The sequence below is a fragment of the Denticeps clupeoides genome, chromosome 2 (assembly GCF_900700375.1).
Source record: "Denticeps clupeoides chromosome 2, fDenClu1.1, whole genome shotgun sequence".
Lineage (NCBI taxonomy): Eukaryota > Metazoa > Chordata > Actinopteri > Clupeiformes > Denticipitidae > Denticeps > Denticeps clupeoides.
Window position 1 is genome coordinate 6,535,713 of NC_041708.1, and position 22,333 is coordinate 6,558,045.

General features: G+C 42.2%; 1 protein-coding gene across 3 annotated transcripts; it reads right to left on the bottom strand.

Moving 5' to 3' along the window:
- Nucleotides 1-236: 236 nt before the first annotated feature.
- LOC114775912 (corticotropin-releasing factor receptor 1-like) lies at nucleotides 237-21,240 on the bottom strand. 3 transcript variants are annotated; one of them, XM_028966608.1, is made up of 14 exons: nucleotides 20,782-21,240; nucleotides 18,620-18,707; nucleotides 17,965-18,027; nucleotides 17,598-17,717; nucleotides 11,949-12,034; nucleotides 7,244-7,350; nucleotides 5,729-5,846; nucleotides 3,651-3,804; nucleotides 3,202-3,262; nucleotides 2,097-2,169; nucleotides 1,905-1,990; nucleotides 1,091-1,226; nucleotides 917-958; nucleotides 237-815 (listed from the first exon to the last, which is right to left on the bottom strand). In XM_028966608.1, exons 1-14 carry the CDS (start codon nucleotides 20,803-20,805, stop codon nucleotides 675-677), a joined length of 1,299 nt encoding a protein of 432 aa, XP_028822441.1. In that variant the 5' UTR covers nucleotides 20,806-21,240; the 3' UTR covers nucleotides 237-674. The 3 variants fall into 3 exon arrangements, with proteins under 3 accessions (XP_028822441.1, XP_028822437.1, XP_028822447.1); XM_028966604.1 differs by having other exon boundaries at nucleotides 5,729-5,849; XM_028966614.1 differs by lacking the exons at nucleotides 237-815; nucleotides 917-958 and having other exon boundaries at nucleotides 1,187-1,222; nucleotides 5,729-5,849.
- Between the last annotated feature and the right edge of the window lie 1,093 nt (nucleotides 21,241-22,333).

Here is a 22,333-nt window from a genome sequence, read left to right on the forward strand (position 1 = left end):
AATGCTTTGTTTGCATCATCTCGCTAAAGAGGAATGCTTGGCAGTGACAGCAGCTAACCGAATTTGTGGTTACGTGGTCCGCTAAGAAGTTGATGTGTATTGCAGTACATATGCCATTACTTGAACAGGTTTCTGAATGTTGCCCAGTTTGGATCCTGTGATCTATAATATCTATTGCTGGTTTGAAGCATGGAGGGGGAAACAGGAATTAAAATAATACAGCAATAACATGGTAGTAACATTTTAAAAACATTCACTTTACCAAACCGAAAAGCAGTAGAGGTGACATGGTGGCAGAGTTACGGTCCATAGAACTGGGTGATCTGTAAACCAGTGGCGATAAAGTGACCATGAGGTGTTTCAGATTCACGTGAGAAGACAGCAGGGAGAGCAAAAGTCTATGATTCGTTACAAAAAAAAAAGGTGCAGAAGTCTTTTTAAAGCTTCATTCGTATGCAAAGTGCCTTCACTCGTCCAGGCTGCGTCATTCGGTCCATCGTCCTTTCCAGTTAGTGCAGTGGAAACATTTCAAATGGAGCTCTGGGTCCCTTCTAGTGCACAGAGTTTCAGAGGTCCTGAGGTTGTAATGCATTGGCTTGATAGATTTGAGGTTGAGCCTGTCCACGTTCAGATGCTCCGCCCCTCGCCCTCTGCTTGCATGTGCGGATCTCCTTTCACACGGACGTCGACTGCTTGATGCTGTGAAAGCTCAGACGGGACGGGGACGTTGGGATAGACATTGCCCGGGCGACCCTGGTGCGGATGGAATGCTTGTCTTGCCAGCGGTGCAATCTCTTCCTGACAGCCGATTTGACCTGATTTGATCATCAAATGTCTCAGTTAACCAATGACACCATTGACCAATTCAACTATTCTAAAGCATTATTTATAACCACGACATTTTTTTTAAACTTACCTCACTATTCAAGAAGCAGTAAAACACAGACACAAAGAATCCCTGGCAGAGACAGAGAAAAAACTGAAATAATGCTGCAAATATAACATGAGCAGTTATAGCAATATTTGAATTTTTAAGTTGCATGATCTCACGTTCCTCTTTGGTTTGGTGATGTTTGAGTAAGGAACATACCTGAAAGGATTCCAGGAAAGAATTAAAGTAGATAAAAACAATCTGAGATATTTCATCTTCTCCTGGGTTGACGAAAAACAACATGTATGTGATTCCCAGTAGTGGAAGAAGCACCAGTGTGGCTTTCACTGCCTTCCTGTAGATGATAAACAGATTTTTAAAAAGCAAGCAAGACAGGCATTTCAAATGAATCAGATGTTTGCAATTTCTTTTTGTGTGGCACAGATGAAATGTGTCATTTCTCAGTTGAAGATATCCCTTGATAAAAAAGTATGGAACTGTTTGTCCCAAGTACATCTAAAATACCAAAGTATTGCTAATGACATTAGTTTAGAGCATTTAAGGGCACTACTTTCAAACTGGTGCTGAGAGTGAAGCTTGTACACTAGTGTAAGGTTGATATATAGAACAAAAATGCACATCGTTTAAAGATCGAGTTCTGGGTGACAAGTAATTACACAACTAAATAAAATGGCCAATTAATTTAAGGATACAGGTAACTTCCAAGCAGTTATTTCTAGTTTGACGCTTTTGTATAAATTCCGAGGATGCCTTAGACCTTACACTAGTGAACCGATGCTTAAAAAAAAAAGGGTTCTATTCAATTTACCCAAATGATTAAATATGAACTTAATACTATGAATTATTAATGTATTGATTAATTATCTAAATATGAAATAAGTTGTCTATATATCAATGTAATACAATGAATATAATCTGAATATGTTAAATTAATATTAATATCATTACTTAAATTAAAAAGCATGGTCAAAAAGCCATAGTGGACCATTCTTTCACGAAGGTTCTTTCTCACCTGTACTGGATAGTTTCTGAGGTGGTCGAGGCTCGGAGTTTTGTCATGAGGATCCTCACTATATTGAAGAGGAAAATGAAATTGATCTGAAAAGCAATCAGAAATTGGCGACTGATAAAATGAATACATAAAATGATTAAAATAAAAAACAATGCATCGTGGGTTTGTGTAACATATAAAAAAAAGTCCTACCACGAGAACGAGGATCATTGGACCCTGGTAGATGTAATCTGTGTAAATCCCTGCCCTCTTTCCAAACCAGCACCTAGACACAAGAGTTCAGCATAGTGAGTGGTCATAATTCTGTAACATAATAGGGTAAAAGATCTTCAGCGAATGAACACTTCAAAAACTAAAGAAATATGCACAATAACTAGTTTTATAATCTGGAAACTATACAGGTCACAGCATTTGTGAATATTTCAGGAAGAATTGCTTATTGAGAACAGGTAGAAAGCCTCATTTGAGTCTGTAGTTGTTAAATACTTATCGGACAGTCCATTTCGTACTACTTGCAGAAAATTGGATCCTGTGACTGATTTAGAAAAATGCTGGTACACATGTAACAACTGTTTTTCTGTAGAGAAGAGTGTAGTGCTTTGATGTCCAAGGGTACGCCAGAGCATGGGGCTCTGTGTGCTCTTGTTTCCGTGGGACACTGTGTGCCAGGAACAGGGCCAAGGGGGTCAAATCTAAAATTACTGGTCAACAGCTGGGATGCATGAACAAGAAAGAAATGCAGGTACTACATGATGTTGCAGTGCCGCTATCCACTAGTACATATGGTAATTAAGTAAAAAGGTTCCAGCGCCATAATCTCCAAAACTATGTCGATAATCGTAAAATATGAACTACAGCACATATTGTCTTGTACACATCATGTACATATATAATTTCTTACGGTAATTTATGCATTATACCGTTGAATACTACAACAAATATAATCTGTACGCATAACTAAAATATATACAAGTGTTTATCCAGACCATAAATGTAAATATTTAATTTCAACCTGTTTAATCAATTTTTTTTACAGCAGCAATCTGGTAATAGATCTGGAAAATGTATTACCAACAAAATTATTTTGCAAACAAACCTATATTCATAATTGTCCCAAACTTTGGTTGTTTCTCTCCTTAATGATGCTGCCACAAAACATCCAAAGACGGCTCAAAGCAACATAGATGATGCTCTACAGTATTAGTGCATGAGCTGTTATAAATCTTTTTCACCCAGTGAACAGACCACCAATAAATGTTTTTATTTTTAGATATAAAATAATCTGGTAACTGCTTACTTTTCATTGTCATAATATAACTTGCCAATAGTCCAGGCAACAATGATTGGGAATGGAATACCTGCAAATACATGAAACACATGCAGTGATTAATACAAATGTTCAAACGTCAGAACGGCTAATTAGTAGGTATCTGTAACCGGCAGAGATCTGCCAGAATTGGTCAGCGACAGTGCAGCTGTCTAACCGCGGTGTGGACCAGCCCGTGAGCCGCAGCTCCTGATGTGTTTCGACGCAGTATGGTGACACAGTGTCAGATCAGTTCAGCGCCTGACCCATGAAACGTCAGGCAAGCGCCTCACCGACGTTCTTTAAGACCTTGCCGTGTGCGCGGGGCTCGGAGCCAAATGGGAAATCTTGAAGTGAAAGTCAATTCCAACAACAGTGGCTTCCAGCTCTAAGTGTTAATCGGTGTGTGCTTTTCAAGAAGAGCGCTGTGTTCTACTCACACCAGCCAATGCAGATGAACATCCACTTGCGTAGCTTATCTGTGGAGTAGGTGAGGACGATGGCCGTGTGCAGGTAGCAGCCCTCGCCAAACATCCAGAAGAAGTTGGTCACGTGGAAGTAGTTGTACACGGCCGTGACAAGACGACACCATACCTTCGGCGGAAGAAGTTGAAACAAGGCTTCAACAAAATAGCTTACTACGGTAGCATACACCACTTTTCCTCACACATCTACATAAAAAGCTGGAACATACATCACATTTCCTCACACGTCTACATAAAAAGCTGGAACATACACCACATTTCCTCACACGTCTACATAAAAAGCTGGAACATACACCACATTTCCTCACACGTCTATATAAAAAGCTGGAACATACACCACATTTCCTCAGACGTCTACATACAAAGCTCGAACATACATCACATTTCCTCACACGTCTACATAAAAAGCTCGAACATACACCACATTTACTCAGACGTCTACATAAAAAGCTCGTACGTACACCACTTTTCCTCAGGCGTCTACATACAAAATTCACACATACACCACTTTTCCTCAGACGTCTAAAATACAAACCTCAAACATACACCACATTCCCTCAGACGTCTAAAATATAAACCTCGAACATACACCACATTCCCTCACACATCTACATACAAAGCTCGAACATACACCACATTCCCTCACACATCTACATACAAAGCTGGAACATACACCACATTTCCTCACACGTCTACATAAAAAGCTCTTACGTACACCACATTTTCTCAGACGTCTACATAAAAAGCTCGCACATACACCACTTTTCCTCAGACGTCTAAAATACAAACCTCAAACATATACCACATTCCCTCACACATCTACATACAAAGCTCGAACATACACCACATTCCCTCACACGTCTACATAAAAAGCTCGAAGATACACCACATTTCCTCACACGTCTACATAAAAAGCTCGTACGAACACCACATTCCCTCACACGTCTACATAAAAAGCTCGTACGAACACCACATTCCCTCACACGTCTACATAAAAAGCTCGAAGATACACCACATTCCCTCACACGTCTACATAAAAAGCTCGAAGATACACCACATTTCCTCACACGTCTACATAAAAAGCTCGTACGAACACCACATTCCCTCACACGTCTACATAAAAAGCTCGAAGATACACCACATTTCCTCACACGTCTACATACAAAGCTCGAAGATACACCACTTTTCCTCACACGTCTACATAAAAAGCTCGTACGAACACCACATTCCCTCACACGTCTACATAAAAAGCTCGAAGATACACCACATTCCCTCACACGTCTACATAAAAAGCTCGTACGAACACCACATTCCCTCACACGTCTACATAAAAAGCTCGAAGATACACCACATTCCCTCACACGTCTACATACAAAGCTCGAACATACACCACTTTTCCTCAGGCGTCTACATACAAAGCTCGAACATACATTTATTTTCCTTGCACATCTACATAAAAGGATTCCTGAAAAAAGGGACAAAGGCACATACTCACAGCAGGTTTTATTACACTTTCACAACTAAAATAAAATAAGTCCAGAGGATCCGTTTAGAGTTTTAGGTTTTAAAGGGTTTATTTATTTGCACCACATTCCTTATATACATCAGCAACATCAGAATTGAGATTGCAGCAGATTTTTGAAGACTGTAGACCTCAATAAAGTTATTTATATTGTTCAATAAAGTTATTTTTATGATTTGATTTGATAAACTGATTTTTGATTATTTCCTTCATATGCTAGGAAAGGTGCAACGTTGGTCTTAAATTTCATTTAAAGTGGTCGTAAAAATAAATTGAAATGTAATTCTTAAATTCAGGAGGTACCCTGATGTGGACACCAGCACAGCACTCGTGCTGTAATTCTGCATCAAGGCTAAAAGAGACTTCAGATACAGTATTAGGGGATCACTAAGACATCATTTTCATGTCAGGGGACCTTTAAGAGAAGCGTATTGGAATTTTTACCCACATCAGCGGCGCTGTTGGCTAAACTGTGTCTACCATCTCAATGATCTTTGTGACAAAAACTCACCACGTTGCTCTCATGAACGTCTGGATTCATAGTGAGCTGTACGATGAACCAGGTGCCGTTTCTCAAGATGAAAGCTGAGATTAGGTTCCAGTGGATGATGTTTCTTAAGCAGCGTATGCTTCTGTTACACGTGCAAACACAGAAAGTGGACAGAGAATTAGATCTGATTAGACTTCTATCCTTCAGTTGTCTCAAAGGAAAACGGTTAAACTGCTGGCAATCGCTTGCAGTAAACAGGGGAACTGTAGTAGGTCCCGGGCGAGCTCTGTCAACAGCCTCGGCATACATTTACATTTACAGCATTTATCAGAATACAAATACAATCAGTATTTACAGGGACAGTCCCCTGGAGCAACTTAGCGTTAAGTGTCTTGCTCAGGGACACAATGGGGTTTGAACCTGGGTCTTCTGGTTCATAGGCGAGTGTGTTACCCACTAGGCTGCCACCACCACAGACGCCTCCATTCATTTGGCTCTTGCACCACAACAGCCGACTGGCACGGGAACAAAGAGGCAGCTGTTGCCGTGGCGATTAGGCAACTGGCAGGTACTCATATACGTGCCTTCATAATTATTATGGGATGACTTTCATTTTCCAGAGCAGAATGCCAGCAGTTTTTACTGAAAGGCACTAATAAGGGGTAGTGTGCAACGGGCTCTGATTGGATTTAGGATGTAGGGTCATTTACCGAGCCGTCGTCATCAGCATTGCATTAAAAGCCCATTATGGGCCTGCAGAGTCTGACAATGTGGACACACACTTCTGGATTTGTTTTTTTTTCCCGTGGGGGGCGCTGTGCTGGGCATAATACACACACGCTTCCTTGTTAAGGGGTCCCAGAGGGGTGCTGTACCCGCAGGCATGAGGTGCTCCTCAGTAAGGTTTAGCTCTGAGTTTCCAGTGCCTCTCAGAGACTGACTGGTACGACTCAGCCGGTCCGCTCAGGCCTAACAGTGTTCGGTGAAACACCCCCTCAGCCCCCTGCTGTGATTCGGTCCCTTTTACCCCGGGGGGCTTTACTCTGTTTATATGCTGAGCTATTAAGAGACGTGGCCTAGTTTGTGTTTTCATTTTTTCCCCCCGGTGGCTTAGCCCAAGGTTACTAGCTGCATGTTATTTCCAGGCGTGTTAAAAATACCTTTCCATCATGTCACTTTGTCACATTAATATGAAACTAAATGTGCTGTGGTGCATTTAATGAAATATTAATTTTTTTTCTCTAATCAGATAAGTTTTGAGCCAACTGAAAATTAAGAGATTCAGACGTTATATATCCAGAAACCACTATAGAATGGCATTTGTAGTGCAAAATTTATAATATTTAATATAATTTTTATTGAGTTAAGTAAGTGGTCCAATTACCAAGTTTATGTCTTAGATGTTGAGATGTTGACATGATATGATGATTATGATATTCAAACCATTCTTTTAACACAAGAGTGATGGCATTAGCGTTTAACATCTTGTGTAATGCATTATTTTTGTGGAGTATTCCTTACTAGCATTGAGCTTACCTGAGGCTCAGGAAGAGAACAAAGGCGAGTAGCAGAGCCAGCAGGGAGAGGCAGTGGCCCAGGTAGTTTATGATCACCGCTATCCGGTAGTGCAGCTTACTCTTCCTCTGCAACAAGACCACAAAGTGAGTAGATCTAATTTCCCATTTACAGCATTTATCAGACGCCCTTATCCAGAGCGACGTACAATCAGTAGTTACAGGGACAGTCTCCCTGGAGCAATTTAGGGTTAAGTGTCTTGCTCAGGGACACAATGGTAGTAAGGGGGATTCGAACCCGGGTCTTCTGGTTCATAGACGAGTGTGTTACCCACTAGGCTACTACCACCCGGTAGTAGCCTATGGTCTAAGCCCATGACCTGTCTAAAGTGAAAGTGATTAGTTTTCACATGTGACACACCACAGCACCCAGTGCAATGTGTCCTCTGCATTTAACTCATCCCCTCGGGATGCAAACTGGCAACCTTTTGATTACGGAGCCGCTTCTTTATCCGCTAGGCCACGACTGCCCCTAAACGTGAAAAGTTGTCCTGCATTGGCTGATTATAAAATGGACAAGCAGATAAGTTCTGTGGTCAAGTCAAGCTTTTATCATTTGAGACTTTTAGCTAAAGTTAAGCCCTTTTTACATTTTAATGATTTTGAGAAGGCCATACGCGCTTTTATTACATCGCGGCTTGACTATTGCCACGGTCTCCCACAGTCACTGTTATCATGGCTTCAGCCTGTCCAGAATGCTGCAGTGTACTTGCTGACGGGTACTAAAAAAAGAGAACACATTACACCAGTTCTTGCGTCACTGCACTGGTTACCGGTTTATTTTTTAATTCAATTTAAAATCTTATTTATGGTTTTTAAGGCCCTAAATGGATAAGCCCCACCCTATCCCTATTAGTTGCTTCTACCGTCAATGTATTTTACTATATTCTTCTTATGTATATCTGTGTGTCCTTTTATGCATGTACTGCACTTTGGTGCAGTGCAACTGCTGTTAAAGTACTTTAGAAATAAAGTTGACTTGACTTGACTTGGCTGGGAATCGAACCTGGGCCTCCCACGTGGCAGGTGAGAATTATATAAACCCGAAAGCAGTGATTCTGAAGTAGTATTTGATTATAATAATTAAGACGATTTGAAGCAAGAGACAACAGAGACAAGCGTGGGAAAGAGACTCAAGATTGGTATCCTTGCAGGTACACCATAAAAGTATCAATGGAGGCACTTGCCATTGCACTAAATTGTAGGTCACTTTCCATTGCTTGAATCTGATTAAATCATGGTGAAATGTAAGATCAAATTTGATCCATTTTGTTTCTTAGTTAGTCTTAACTTTCAAATTCTCATAAAATGACTTTTGCGAGAGTAATGGGAATCACTAAGTCACACAACTGTGTCATTTTTAATAAAGCCAATGAAGTTGTGTGGCTAATGCGCCTTGCCCATGCATTATAAAAGCGCTGTTTAAATAGACATTCAGCCTGTGGCATTAGCCGTCATGTGCTTGAGGGTTACAGTCCCTGCCATAACGATTACAGGACAACGATTACAGTGACTTGATACGACACAATCCTAGCCCACTGTCCTTGAGGAACGTCAGGGTTTTTTCTGAGGACATCCCTTGTACTTACACTTTCTATAAAGCCCATTAAGGAACTGTCCTTCCAGGAACTAAGAAGCATAATAAAGTCAATTCTCTGCTTCCCGCACTTACGTAAAACATGTATACACTTGAGTTGCGATTTAGTACGGGTGCTAGCTTAGTGTGAATCTCACTTCTGCCTGCTTAATTATTAAATGCATGGGTTTCAGCATGCCGTAAATCTTCCTCGCCTGCTACTTTCATTAATAAAAATGGGGCCAAGTACCGGGCTGGTGGATAGAACATAATAATTAATTAATATGAACCCTACCCCAGTCATACAACTGTAATTTAGCTTTATAACTGTTATAACTGATAAAAAAACTGACAGTAACAGTCAATGAAGTATTACCATGACAACCCCCTTTTTCAATTCTTTATTGCAAAATATCAAATTCCACTAAACTCCACAACATCTTATTATCCCTACTCAACCCGCCGTCTTCCCCGACATATCTTCCCTAACAGCTGATGATTTTGCCAACTTCTTCGCAGGGAAAATTGAAAAAAATCTGTGAGATATTCTCCACCACAAATTCTACTCTACCCTCTGAAAATTCTACCCTCTGAACTGCTCTAAATCAATTTTCCAAGCTCACTTCTGATGAATTCGTTCATATAATATCTACAGGCAATCCAACCACCTATCCATTAGATCCAATCCCTTCTGCAATGCTTCAAACCATCTCCCCTGACCTCATCCCTTTCATTTCTTATATCATAAACAGCTCAATGTCATCTGGCCATGTACCATCTGCCTTTAAAACAACCAGGGTTCTTCCAATCCTAAAGAAACCCACTGCTGATCCTACAGACATCAAAAACTACAGACCAGTTTCCCTCCTCTCATTTCTTTCTAAAATCCTTGTCTACAATCAGCTATCACGTCGTCTGTCACAGAACAACCTCCTGGATCCTAACCAGTCTGGCTTCAGAACAGCTCATTCTACAGAGACTGCCCTTCTGGCTGTTACCGAGCAGCTACATGCAGCCAGATTGGCAAATCTGTCATTGGTTCTTATTCTTCTCAACCTCTCTGCAGCATTTGACACCGTTAACCACAATACTCTCTTGTCAATACTGAAGAGGCTTGGAAATCAGGGCTCAGCATGGCAGTGGTTTGCTGCCTACCTTGATGACTGATCTTACCAAGTGACTTGGAAAGGATCCACCTCTGCCTCACGTAGACTCTCCACTGGTGTCCCTCAAGGCTCAGTGCTAGATCCTCTCCTTTTCTCCCTCTACATGAGATCACTTGGTAAGGTCATTTCCTCACATGGATTATCCTACCACTGCTATGCCGACGACACTCAACTCATCATCTCTTTCCCTCCCTCTGATCTACATGCTGCTTCCAAAATCTCTGCATGTCTAACCAACATCTCATGTTGGACGGCAGCCCATCACCTCAAACTCAATCCCACCAAAACTGAATTGATATTCATTCCAGCAGATTCTTCACCACATCAGGATCTTGCTATTTACCTAGACAACTCACAACTCTCTCCTTCTACAACAGCCCACAACCTTGGAGTAACAATAGACAACCAACTTTCCTTCTCGACTCACATCAGCAATCTTTCCCGCTCAAGTAGATTCCTTCTCTACAATATCAGATGAATCTGCCCTTATCTGTCAACACAGGCCACCCAGATACAGCTCTGTCACTGAGTATTTTCAAACGGCAGCTCAAGACCTTACTCTTTAGAGAATATTTAGATTAACTTGTAACGTTCTTATTGTCTAGTACAGAATCTACAACAAGAGTGAATAAAAAGATTGTATTCATAGTTGAGGGTCCTAATGAACTAGAACGGATCACTCCATCGATAGTAACTTGAAAGCAAGCTGTAAGTCGCTCTGGATAAGGGCGTCTGCCAAATGCCTTAAATGTAAATGTACCTCATTGGGGTGGTAGTAGCCTAGTGGGTAACACACTCGCCTATGAACCAGAAGAGCCCGGTTCGAATCCCACTTACTACCATTGTGTCCCTGAGCAAGACACTTAACCCTAAGTTGCTCCAGGGAGACTGTCCCTGTAACTACTGATTGTAAGTCGCTCTGGATAAGGCCGTCTGATAAATGCTGTAAAATGTAATGTAATATTTGGGTTTTTTGACTAGACCACAAATGTAAGCCAACACCACTTTTGAAGTGGCATTTGTCTTAAATGGAAAGTGAAAGTGAAGTGATTGTCACACGTGATACACAGCAGCACAGCACACAGTGCACACAGTGAAATTTGTCCTCTGCATTTAACCCATCACCCTGAGTGAGCAGTGGGCAGCCATGACAGGCGCCCGGGGAGCAGTGTGTGGGGACGGTACTTTGCTCAGTGGCACCTCAGTGGTACCTTGGCAGCTCAGGATTCGAACCAGCAACCTTCTGATTACGGATCCGCTTCCTTAACCACTAGGCCACCACTGCCCCAGGCTAATATGAACATTGTAAATAAACATTACAATATACATTTACATTAATCAATCACAAATAATCCTCCTTAGCTCATATTACATTTATGGCATTTATCAGATGCCCTTGATTACAGCCAGTAGGGACAGTCCCACTGGAGACACTCTGGATTAAGTGTCTTGCTCAGGGACACAATGGTAGTAAGTGGTTTGACCCCTTTGGGGACTTCTGGTTCATAGGCAAGTTTATTACCCACTAGGCCACTACCAACCATATAATGCTACCAACCACAGCGCATGCCTTACATCCAACAAATCGCTCCAGTGATGCTTTTGCTCCACTGTACTTGATGTAGTGGTAACAATGTTGGATTATTTTCATAAATATAATGACCAGTATCAGATTGTCTGACTTTAACTGAGCATGGCTTAGTGTTGCTGTGAGGAGAAAAAACACTCCTGTCCACATAAATTTGCCTGATATGTAGACAGCTTCTGAGAAGCAATGGGGGAAAGGTCAGGTCAAACTAGAGGCATATACTGATTCATATACTTGTCATCGACTAATCAGTAACATAGACAGATTTCGCAAATAATGAAGTTGCTTTGCTAATTAATAGTTAAATACCTTTGTTGGTGAATTGGTTCCAAATTACCTGTGTGTTTAGAATTTCTTGGCACTGCGAGTAGTTGCCTTTGAGAGCCCAGGTCCCATTGTCTTGGCACTTCCTGTACACGTTATCTGTGAAATGAAAAAGAATGGAAATTCAGGTAAACAGGGAGCACGTGAGAGAGCAAGAGAGAGAGAGAGAGAGAGAGAGAGAGAGACAGAAACAGGACAGAAGACAACCTGTCAGACTCAATTTGAACTTCTGGGCACTCTGAAATCATGGGGGACATAATCCTTTGGCTCGGTTTGTCACTCTGTATTTGACTTGCTGACGGATACAGAATCTGCTGCGGGATGCAGCAACAGAGTCAAGGGGCCGAGGGAAATGGGAAGAGGGAAAAGACTCTCACTAATTACTGCACTGTTGAAGCCTGTCCAAGCATTCTGTCAAGACGCAAGTAGAGCTTTGCAGAGATAATATTATCAGCAAAGATGATTTAGTTAATAGGTCTACTACAGGGTTAGCGTCTTGCCCATTCACCTCCAATGTTATGAGTTTGAAACCCAGCTTGAACCTTCTCTGGTTTCTTCCTGCCATCCAAAGTCATGTACACTAGGTAAATTGGCAACTCTAAATTCTCCATAGGTCTAAATGTGTGAGTGAAAAGTGTGTGCGGTGGGCGGTTGTCCTTCCTTGGATGAGCTCTGGCAGCAGCAACCATGAGTAGGACTAAGCGGTTATGGAAAGAGTGAAAGAGAGGTCAATTGCATGTATATTTCTAGCTTTACTTAAAGGTATAATATCAGAATCAGAATATATATATATATATATATATATATATATACACACACACACACACACACACAGTATATACAGTACAGGCCAAAAGTTTGGACACACCTTCTCATTCAATGTGCTTTCTTTATTTTCATGACCATTTACATTGGTAGATTCTCACTGAAGGCATCAAAACTACGAATGAACACATGTGGAGTTATGTATAGTATATATAAAAACACTTATGATGTGTTTATAAGGGTATGGTGATATGTGCAAATATGCAAATGTAAATAAGTGAGTGTTAAATAAATAATATCGTTTAGCGTTTAGTGTCATGACTTCACAGTGTTCATAACTGTCAGAAAGCTGGTAATGCACTGGCAGACAGAGCTATGGAGAGAGCTGGGCTAATTTAGGCAGGAGGAGTGATGGGAGGATGGTATTGAAGGCAGAGCTGAAGTCCACAAACAGGATCCTGGTCTGTCCAGATTTTGCAGTATTTAATGCAGTCCCATATTGACTGCATCATTCACAGACCTGTTTGCTCTATAAGCAAACTGCAGTGGGTCCAGAAAGGGCCCAGAAAGTCCTACAGATAATCCAACACCAGTCTTGATTTCATGACCACAACCGTTAGAGCTACAGGTCTGTAGTCATTAAGACCAGTAATTTGGGGTTTCTTGGTGGAGCGTTTGAAGCAAGAAGGGACTTCACACAGCTCCAGTGATCTGTTGAAGATCTGAGTGAAGATGGGGGCCAGCTGGTCAGCACAGGTTTTCAGACAGGCTGGAGTCACACCGTCTGGGCCTGGTGCTTTCTTTCTTTTGTTCTTCTTGAAGACCCGGTGCACCTCATCTTCACTGATCAATACAACAGGAGTGGGGGGAGGGGGGTTGCAGGAGGTGTAAATGGTGTCCCCTCAGGAGTTGGGGAGAGAGGGGATGAACGATGTGAGAATGGTGTACCGTCAAACCGGCAATAGAACTCGTTCTGATCGTCTGCCGATTGTTGATTCTCCACAGTGCTGGGGGATGGTGGCTTGTAATTGCTGTTGTCTTTCAAGCTTTTCCACGTGGAGGCTGGGTCACCAGAGGAGAACTGAGTTTTCGGAATAATTCCTCTTTGCCACTCTAATCTCTGTTTCCAGTGTGCATTTGGCATGTTTGTACAAAACTCTGTCCCCATTCCTGTGAGCATCGTCTTTGGCCTGACGGAGCTGGCTGAGTTTTGCAGTGAACCATGGTTTGTCGTTATTGTACATTAAACGGGTCCAGGTAGAAATGCACATATCCTCACAGAAACTGATATATGATGTTACAGTCTCTGTGAGTTCGTCCAGATCGTTGGCAGAAGCTTCAAAAACAGACCAATCTGTCTTACTTAATCATTAAGATCAAGTAAGATCGGCCGCTTCTGAAACTGATTACTTGGGAATTGAAGGTATGGTGGACCCACATCCTCATTTAACTATGACCCTGTGTGTAGTTACAGCAGGTACAGATGTCTGTGTGCAGTTGGGAGAAAATTTGGCACTCAAACGTTCAGGTATCTGCCAACGCTGCAAGCTGTTCAAACCCCATGACTAGCGCACATGTGAAACTGAATAAAAAGTGTCACAACATCGCCATGTTGGACAGTGCATATACAGTGAATGTGTATACAAATGTGTAGAATTATACAAGCATTCATAATAATATTTTTTAAAAATAAGTACTGAGTACACTGTACACTGAGTACATGGGGTGAATTTGACTCAGCCCTATGTTAAGTGATGGCATAAGGTTGAACAAGGCCAACTGCTCCTTTATGCAGAGTAATGCATGTGTGCTAAATGTCTGAGTAAGTAGGGGGTCATTTTTGTTTCTGTGTTTGGGTGGCGAGCCGGCGGTGAGGTCTTTGTAACGGCGTCTAGACTAATTGAACATTCCTGAATGCTCTGTTTTCCCGCGCCAGCTTCTAAATCCAGCTTGTGGAAGCTGGGCGCTTGGCCGCACTCTTCCTACGCTGTAGGCAGCAAGGAATACTGGCTCGGCTCCAGAGGACAGGATTCTGTTATCGCACCTTTGACCTTGTTTCCATGATAATGGGACAAGCACATTGCCTGGAGATTCTGAGGAATAGCAGATATACAAGGCCTGCAGAAAGCTATTAATTACTGGAGAGTACAGGACAATGTTTTTTTTTTTTTAATGATGTAGCTACATAGATGTGAAATAAGATATTTTTCATAAACACTGGGCATTTAACAGTTTAGTTATAAGATCTGCCGGCCTATTTAATTTAGAATGTGAAAGTTGCATGACTTGTTTTTTTTTGTGTCATACAGTTAGATCTGACCATAGCTGCGATTGCATAGAAGAATACACACAACCGCAGTACAATAGAGTGATTCTTGACTGAAAAGCATTGGCCAAACAAACTCGAATGGCAAGAAACACACTTCAAAAACCCAGAGAAACTGGTCAGGAAACAGAAACGGTTTCCTCTTCATTGTTCAATGCTTTTCTTTCCCCTTTCACTGAGATGTTTGACTTTTGAGCCATTCAGGCTTTATGTCACGCTCAAAGCGTTTTGTGTTTTTGGCTCAAATCTCTTACAACACTTATCTCCTGGAAACATCAGGATTCAGCACCACAGACAGCTCCAGTTTATTAATTATTAATAATGAAAGAAACTTTTTCATACTTCGCTATATTAAAGCATCACCCAAAATGTCAGTAACCAGGGTACTCTAAGTCAGACTCTTACACAACTTCCCTGACAAAAAAGCAGAATTTTTATGACCTCCCATATAAAGAAATGTAGAAAAGGGCATTTAAAGGGCTTATGAAATTCCAAACTGCATTTATGTCTTTGATTTGTGATTGTTTCATGATTCCCTTCTTGCCTTGACTGTTTTCATCTGTTAGAATTTGTATAAATGTAGCCTTGCCATAAGCCTTCTTTGCTCTTTTGAGACCGCGGTGCCCTTGGTCCAGGTGGCCAGGTGGCTTCAGCTCACTGTTTGTGTTGTCCTGGCATCAACCCAGTTTTTGCCATGTTTCTGTGCTCTTCACTTCACGATGTCGAATGATAGTTCCATCCTCCATCATCACCATGTTGGGTTGTGTGTGTCTGTCCTGTTTTGCTGAAAAAACCCATTTTATTTGTCATCCCAAATTATCTAAGAACTATTTATTAAGAATAATAAGGGAAGCCTAAGTGCACGTGGGGGGATCTTGGGCTGCTAGTGAAGATTGGAACATCATAGTGACCACAGTTCACCACTTACTAAGAGATAACGTAAATGTCAGAATGCCATTTTAGTGTAAAAAAATCCAGTAGTGCAATACGGCGCATATGATTCCCATGATGTGATGAATGTTTAATCGCCTCAAGAAACCAGACAACCCATGGCAGGGGGGTGAATAACATTACCAGATGATTAAACATACTATCATTTTGCTGGCAAATGAAATAAATAAAGAAAAAAACAAGAAGTTGTTACGGGAAGACAATTAAAATAGTTAATTAATTGCATTGATGTCATTAAATTACACCTACACCAAAAAAAATATATGTCTGTAATGCTGACCTAAATAAAGAATGTCCGTGTATTTCGGTAGCCAATCACTCACACACAAAAGACAGGCTAGCGATGTACTGAATGCAGACCTGGGTCCTCGGACGAAAATAAACACGGACCGATTTAGCGCGGAGCGTGCGTATGCGCCCTCGCGGTCAGTAGAGGCTGTGGTAGTAGCGTAGTGGGTAACATACTCACCTATGAACCAGAAGACCCGGGTTCAAATCCCACTTACTACCATTGTGTCCCTGAGCAAGACACTTAACCCTGAGTTGCTCCAGGGAGACTGTCCCTGTAACTACTGATTGTAAGTCGCTCTGGATAAGGGCGTCTGATAAATGCTGTAAATGTAAATGTAAGTGTAAATGCAGTAGAGAACTGGGGGAACAAGACGCATGGATGCATTTGTCTGAATGGGCAACATGCAACCCGAGGAAGGGCAACAAGAGCGACACTAACAAGCGGATGTTCACGGTGTGAACCGCGATTAACATTTACATTTTACAGCATTTACCAGACGCCCTTATCCAGAGCGACTTACAATCAGTAGTTACAGGGACAGTCCCCCCCTGGAGCAATTTAGGGTTAAGTGTCTTCTGGTTCATAGGCGAATGTGTTAGCCCCTAGGCTACTAGCACCCATTAACTTTGCAGAGGGTAAAAGCTGTCCATCTTGAGCCAGCTCAATGAAATCAAAGTGTGTAGTGATTGTCACTTGTGATACACAGCAGCACAGCACACGGTGCACACAGTGAAATTTGTCCTCTGCATTTAACCCATCACCCTGAGTGAGCAGTGGGCAGCCATGACAGGCACCCGGGGAGCAGTGTGTGGGGACGGTGCTTTGCTCAGTGGCACCTCAGTGGCACCTTGGCAGATCGGGATTTGAACCGGCAACCTTCTGATTACGGGGCTGCTTCCGCTAGGTGTTGAGGTGTGTGGGGAGGGGTCACGGTGACATCAGCTTCCCCAGCAATGTATACATTTCATGCAGTTGCTGCATAAGTAAAATGTAGTTACTACTCAACAATGAAGAGAGTGCTAATTCCCACAAAAGTAAATCATTTTAGGAAAATGTTGGATTAGCACTTGTGAAGGACATAACATCCATCTCTGATGGAGTGTGGTTTGTATTTGACATGGTGACAGTGTACAGTGTGTGTGTGTTTGTTGGGTAAGAAGAGAGAAAAAAAAAAAAGACACACAAAGCTCATCATTGCTTGGGGCAGCACCGTAACGACAGGCGTCCCCGAAGTTGTTGCCAGCCACAGAAGCATGCCGACAGCACGCACTGGCCCCGTGTCAAGTCTGAGCAAGGGGTCACGACAGGACAGTGCACTGGACACTTACTGGTTGTGTTGTAACGAACCCCGTAGACAAACTCAGGGCACGGCCTCGACACCATCTGTCCAGCCTGGCTTTGTGGCCAGCAGGTACCGATCCCATCAATGGAGGTGTTACAGAACAGGCCTGGCAATGACAGCAGGAAGTTATTAATATGGTTATTTTTTTTTACATTGACATTTATAATATTCATGCCACTACCACCCTAAAAAAGTGACAATTGATGGTATTGAGATGTGGTTGCATTAGACGTTCCTGAAGGCATCAAGACCTTCAGTCCACATAGTGCATTTTATGAATTTCTAACATTAGAATCATTTTTTTTTTATGGTGGCCAAAAAAAAATTCTTATGAATGCACCTACTGTTCTTACCTGAATTATTGGATACATTAGTAATGTTGCTCTCCGACTGATTCCAGAAAGTGATGGAAAACTCTGTACGAAGAGAACGAGTACACAGACGCACATTAGCAGACGCTAAGGAATTTACTGTATTTACTGTACCGCTGTTTCAAACTCAAGGCAAGCCCGCCGCATTTCTTCCAGCAACACTGCTGACTGACAGCATGACTCAGGGGGACTCTGCGCTCTTCTGCAAAACGGTTCTGACATACAGACGGCGACATGACGTGCCCACAGCGAATCGGGCTGACGGGAGCAGTTGAACGACTACGGCAAACTGACCGCAGATCATCTCTGCCGGACAAATGTCTTCGCATCGACTCTAGCGCTTAGGATCCTGCATCACAAAAGTACTGAAAAATCTGATACAAGCGTCAATGCATCTAACCCAGTTCGATACAGGACACCAATTCCTCTGTAGTTACTGCATTAACAAACTGTAATTAATGAGTTATTAAGAGGAACTGTCTATGGTTCTGATTCCTTGGGTTTTTAAGGATTCAAGAGCATCGGCGTACTCATCATTATTCAGCCCACGTTTGCAATAGATAAATGAACAATCCCTGATTTATATCATGTTTTTATTATAATTTGCTGCTTCTATGAACTGTGACCCTTGACTCACGTGTAAGATTTTCAGACACCATCAGCAGAGCCTCACAGGTCGTACCGGCTGCCGCCCGCGAGATGCAGACAAGGAGAAGAGTTGAAACCTGACGACAGGGATAAATAAAAAAAATTCGGATTCGATGCAGTTTTCATGCAACAAATCATGGTCCCTAAATGACAAAGACATGCATGCCTGCATGTTGGTGTAACAAGCCCCCCTTTCCTCCGAGCTGAGATTTAATGTTGTGTGCTTTCATCTATCTGGAGGGTCAATCACGTTTGGTTTCATTTCTAGCAGAGAAATATATATATATATATATATATAATAATAAAATCGCGGACACATAATCCGGGCTATTAATTACAGATTCCTCCAGAATAAATGCACTGGACTCCTTGCAATCCACTCTGAAATCATCATCGTTTTAATGGACAGGGTAAAGTAAGCCTTAGCACCGGGGGACTTGTAGCGCATAGTCCTGATTGAGGCGGGAGGGCGGCTTTCCGGCCGCGCATAGTCCTACGTGCTTTCCGGCAGGTGGTCCCGAGTCAGGACCTTTCAGCATATTGGCGAAAAAACACCATCTTAATCTCATAATCTCACATGTTCCTCGTGTACAAGCAACCACCAAGCACTGGGTCACCAGTATAGGAGATTTCTGCTTCTGCTGGTTAAACGTGAAGAAAAATTTCATGTAAAATTTTCACCTAATATTTTAGCATTGATGTATTTACATTACGTCCGATTTAAAATAACGTAATTTTTACGATTTTTTGTACAGTGTGTGGTTGCACTGAAAAAAGTAAACCGTAGCTGTTGGTTTTTTTTAATGTGTTTTTGCTCATTACATTAGATAAAAAATTAGTAATTTTTTTTTAAACTTTACTTTACTATAACACTACTAACAGCAGGTTTGTTTGGTTTATTCACATTACAGCAATGCTAAAATATTAGGTGTGACAGATTAATGAATTTTTCTTTTTTATTTCAGCCAGTGTTCACTGTTTTTCAGTGTGGATTGTTCCACTTTCATTATGATTATATTCAGGATGGAAAGGATAACAGTATTTTTGGGGGACGTACAGGTCAACCTTGAACCAAGATCTATTAATTAATTCACCCGTGTGATGAAAAGTAGTGTGCTCCAAACATATAGTTAGTGCAACTGAGAACATTTAGAAGTTTCCAATCATGCTTCTTTTTTTCACAGGCAAGTAATCTCAGATTAGCTGCTATTCGCGACACACGAACCGATTAGGCACCTAATCTCATTTTGAAACCTTTCACGGCCCATCCGAGGTAAACTCAAGACGGCCTCAGCATTTCTCAGGGGGGGAATCCTAATCGTTTGTTTGCAGGCGTGATAAGATTGTGGTGCCTGTTATTATTGGTCTCGGGGATCCTGCGAGGCTCAAGCACAGACACACAGCGACAGGCTAATGCAAAGCCGGCCGACCCTGTGACCTCGGCGGCCAGGTGGGTAAATGAAAACACCGGAGCAGAAATGGGAACGTTTGTTGTACATCGAACGAGCAGGGAGAAGCAAATGAAAACCTGAGCAACTCAACAGTGATATGCACAATGAAAAAAAAATATATATATATATATATATATTTTTTTTCATTTGTTATATACAGGGCACCCGTTCCACTGTAGTTACTGCATTAATAAACTGTAATTAATGAGGTTTTTTAAAGCAGCTGTCTATGGTTCTGATTCCTTTGGTTTTTAAGGATTCAAGATCAGTTGTAGTTTCTGTATCTCTCTCTCTCTCTCTCTCTCTCTCTCTCTCTCTCTCTCTCTCTCTCTCTATATATATATATATATATATATATATATATATATATATATATATATATATATATATATATATATACACACACACACACATATATAAACTACTTTTACATTTATTTTTATATAATAATAGAAATACATCAAATGGTTGAAAAGTCCATTCCAGACGTTGCTGGTGTTGGAAATGACGAGGGGGACTTCATCAGCAACCAAAAAAGTAATAAGAAACGGGCCAAAATTCCCTCTAGTGCAGCACCTGGTGCGTCAGCAGATGTGCTTTCAAGTGAATTTCTAGCGCCCTGCACTTTTGAAAGGTCACACATTTCAGCACACAAGCGTTCTGCTACAAACCCGCTCGACAAAAGTGGCGCTCCACGTACCTGCAGAGACAAGCCGCAGCGCATGTTGGCTCCTCTTTTATGTTGCCATCACCGAAAAGCAAAGCAACTCTTCTTACACGCAGGGATGTGTCTGTCAGGCATCCCGACCGTCCGCACGTTTTTATTTGATTTGATTTTTTTTTTTTTTTTTTTTACAGATCTGCCATAACGAAGGAGTTATTCCCACGTGGCTTTGATCCCTCTACTCCGCTGTTTCATCCCGGGTCCTTTTAATCCCGCTCCTGCGGGCGACCGAGGCTCTCCGCGCCGCGTCAACGCCGCAGAGGAGGGGACTCGAGCCGCTCCGACGGCCGGCCCTGCGCTCGCCGCACCCCCGCCCGACGAGGGGCTTCAGCTGGGTGGCCCTGCGAGGAATTAGCGCTGCTGGAATAAAGTCTTAAAGTCGGGCGGAACACGAAGGGCGTAAAAAGCATTTCTAAACGCGTTTTACTGGGAAAGTTCGGGGTTTGCTCCGCAGCGCCCCCTGCTGTCGGCTGGCCGGTCGGCAAATTAGGCCCCAGCGAGCGAACAACGTCACTCAGCTCGCGCGTCGTAAATCACACAGGAATGTCACCAATGGCCTGGCTATCGTTGTCTTTGTACCCCAGGATCAAGGACCTCGAGTATATGGCAATATATTTCATATTTTTGGTGAGACTATTATGATAAATTTACATTTTGCATTCTTACATTTTTATTTTAAATTGCCCTATTGATGCCCTATTGCATGAATTGCAGAGTCCCCAGAGTCACCTAATGTACATGTCGTGCCGTATCTCACCCATACTCACTAATTTTCAAAATGATGTGGGAAAAAAAGTAATCTGGAATCAGCTTTGTCTATACAATTTTTGTGCAATGTTTTAAACTCAGTTTTGTACTCTGGCCATTGCATGAACTGAAGCTTTTACTTTCAAGTCACATGCGCAACTGCACAAATACAACTTTGAGAGATGTGCCATGAATCATCCAAAAAAAAAAAAAACTGCAGTGGAATAAGGCGGGGCGGCAAGGCACGAGGAGACAGAGGTGCTTAAGACGTCTTAGGGTCTGAGAAAAGAAGCTCCTCTTGTTTCCCTTTCCAGCAGAATTTACTGCGATGAGAGTTGCCTTTCCAGAACATCTGATCTGGTTGTCGTAAGCTTAGAAAAAAGTTATGTCAAATTTTGTCTAATTTAGAAGCAGTCCTATCAGGCTATCATGCACAGTTCACTTGCAGTGTTTTCCTCACTTTTGCTCTCCGGGACAAAGAAGATACTGCAAAATCTCTCTTAAGCCCCTGGTTCCTGGGGCCCACAGCTGGAGGGGCACATCTGTCTCAACCTACAGCTGTTGTGTGGTCGACCCCTCGCCCCCTTGCTCTTGCTCGCTCTTTCATTCCTCATACAGTATGCAGTGTACATAAACCTCAGGCCTCAGAGTGTGTGAGTGTGTGTATGTGTGTGTGTGTGTGTTTCCCAGCATTGCTGCACCTGTGCCCATACATGGGGCCAAAAAGGCCAAACAAAAGCCTGGATGCCGCCACATGTCCGCACGCATATGGCTGAACAAG

What these genes read in the sequence shown, in the direction of transcription:
- LOC114775912 (XM_028966604.1), bottom strand. Translation starts at nt 20,805, where the DNA reads ATGCGCTGCGGCTTGTCTCTGCAG. An exon ending in GGTGTCTGAAAATCTTACAC is followed by an intron (nt 18,028 to 18,619) that starts GTGAGTCAAGGG and finishes CTCTTCGTACAG; the next exon opens with AGTTTTCCATCACTTTCTGG. An exon ending in GTTCTCTTCCTGAGCCTCAG is followed by an intron (nt 5,850 to 7,243) that starts GTAAGCTCAATG and finishes CACGTGTAACAG; the next exon opens with AAGCATACGCTGCTTAAGAA.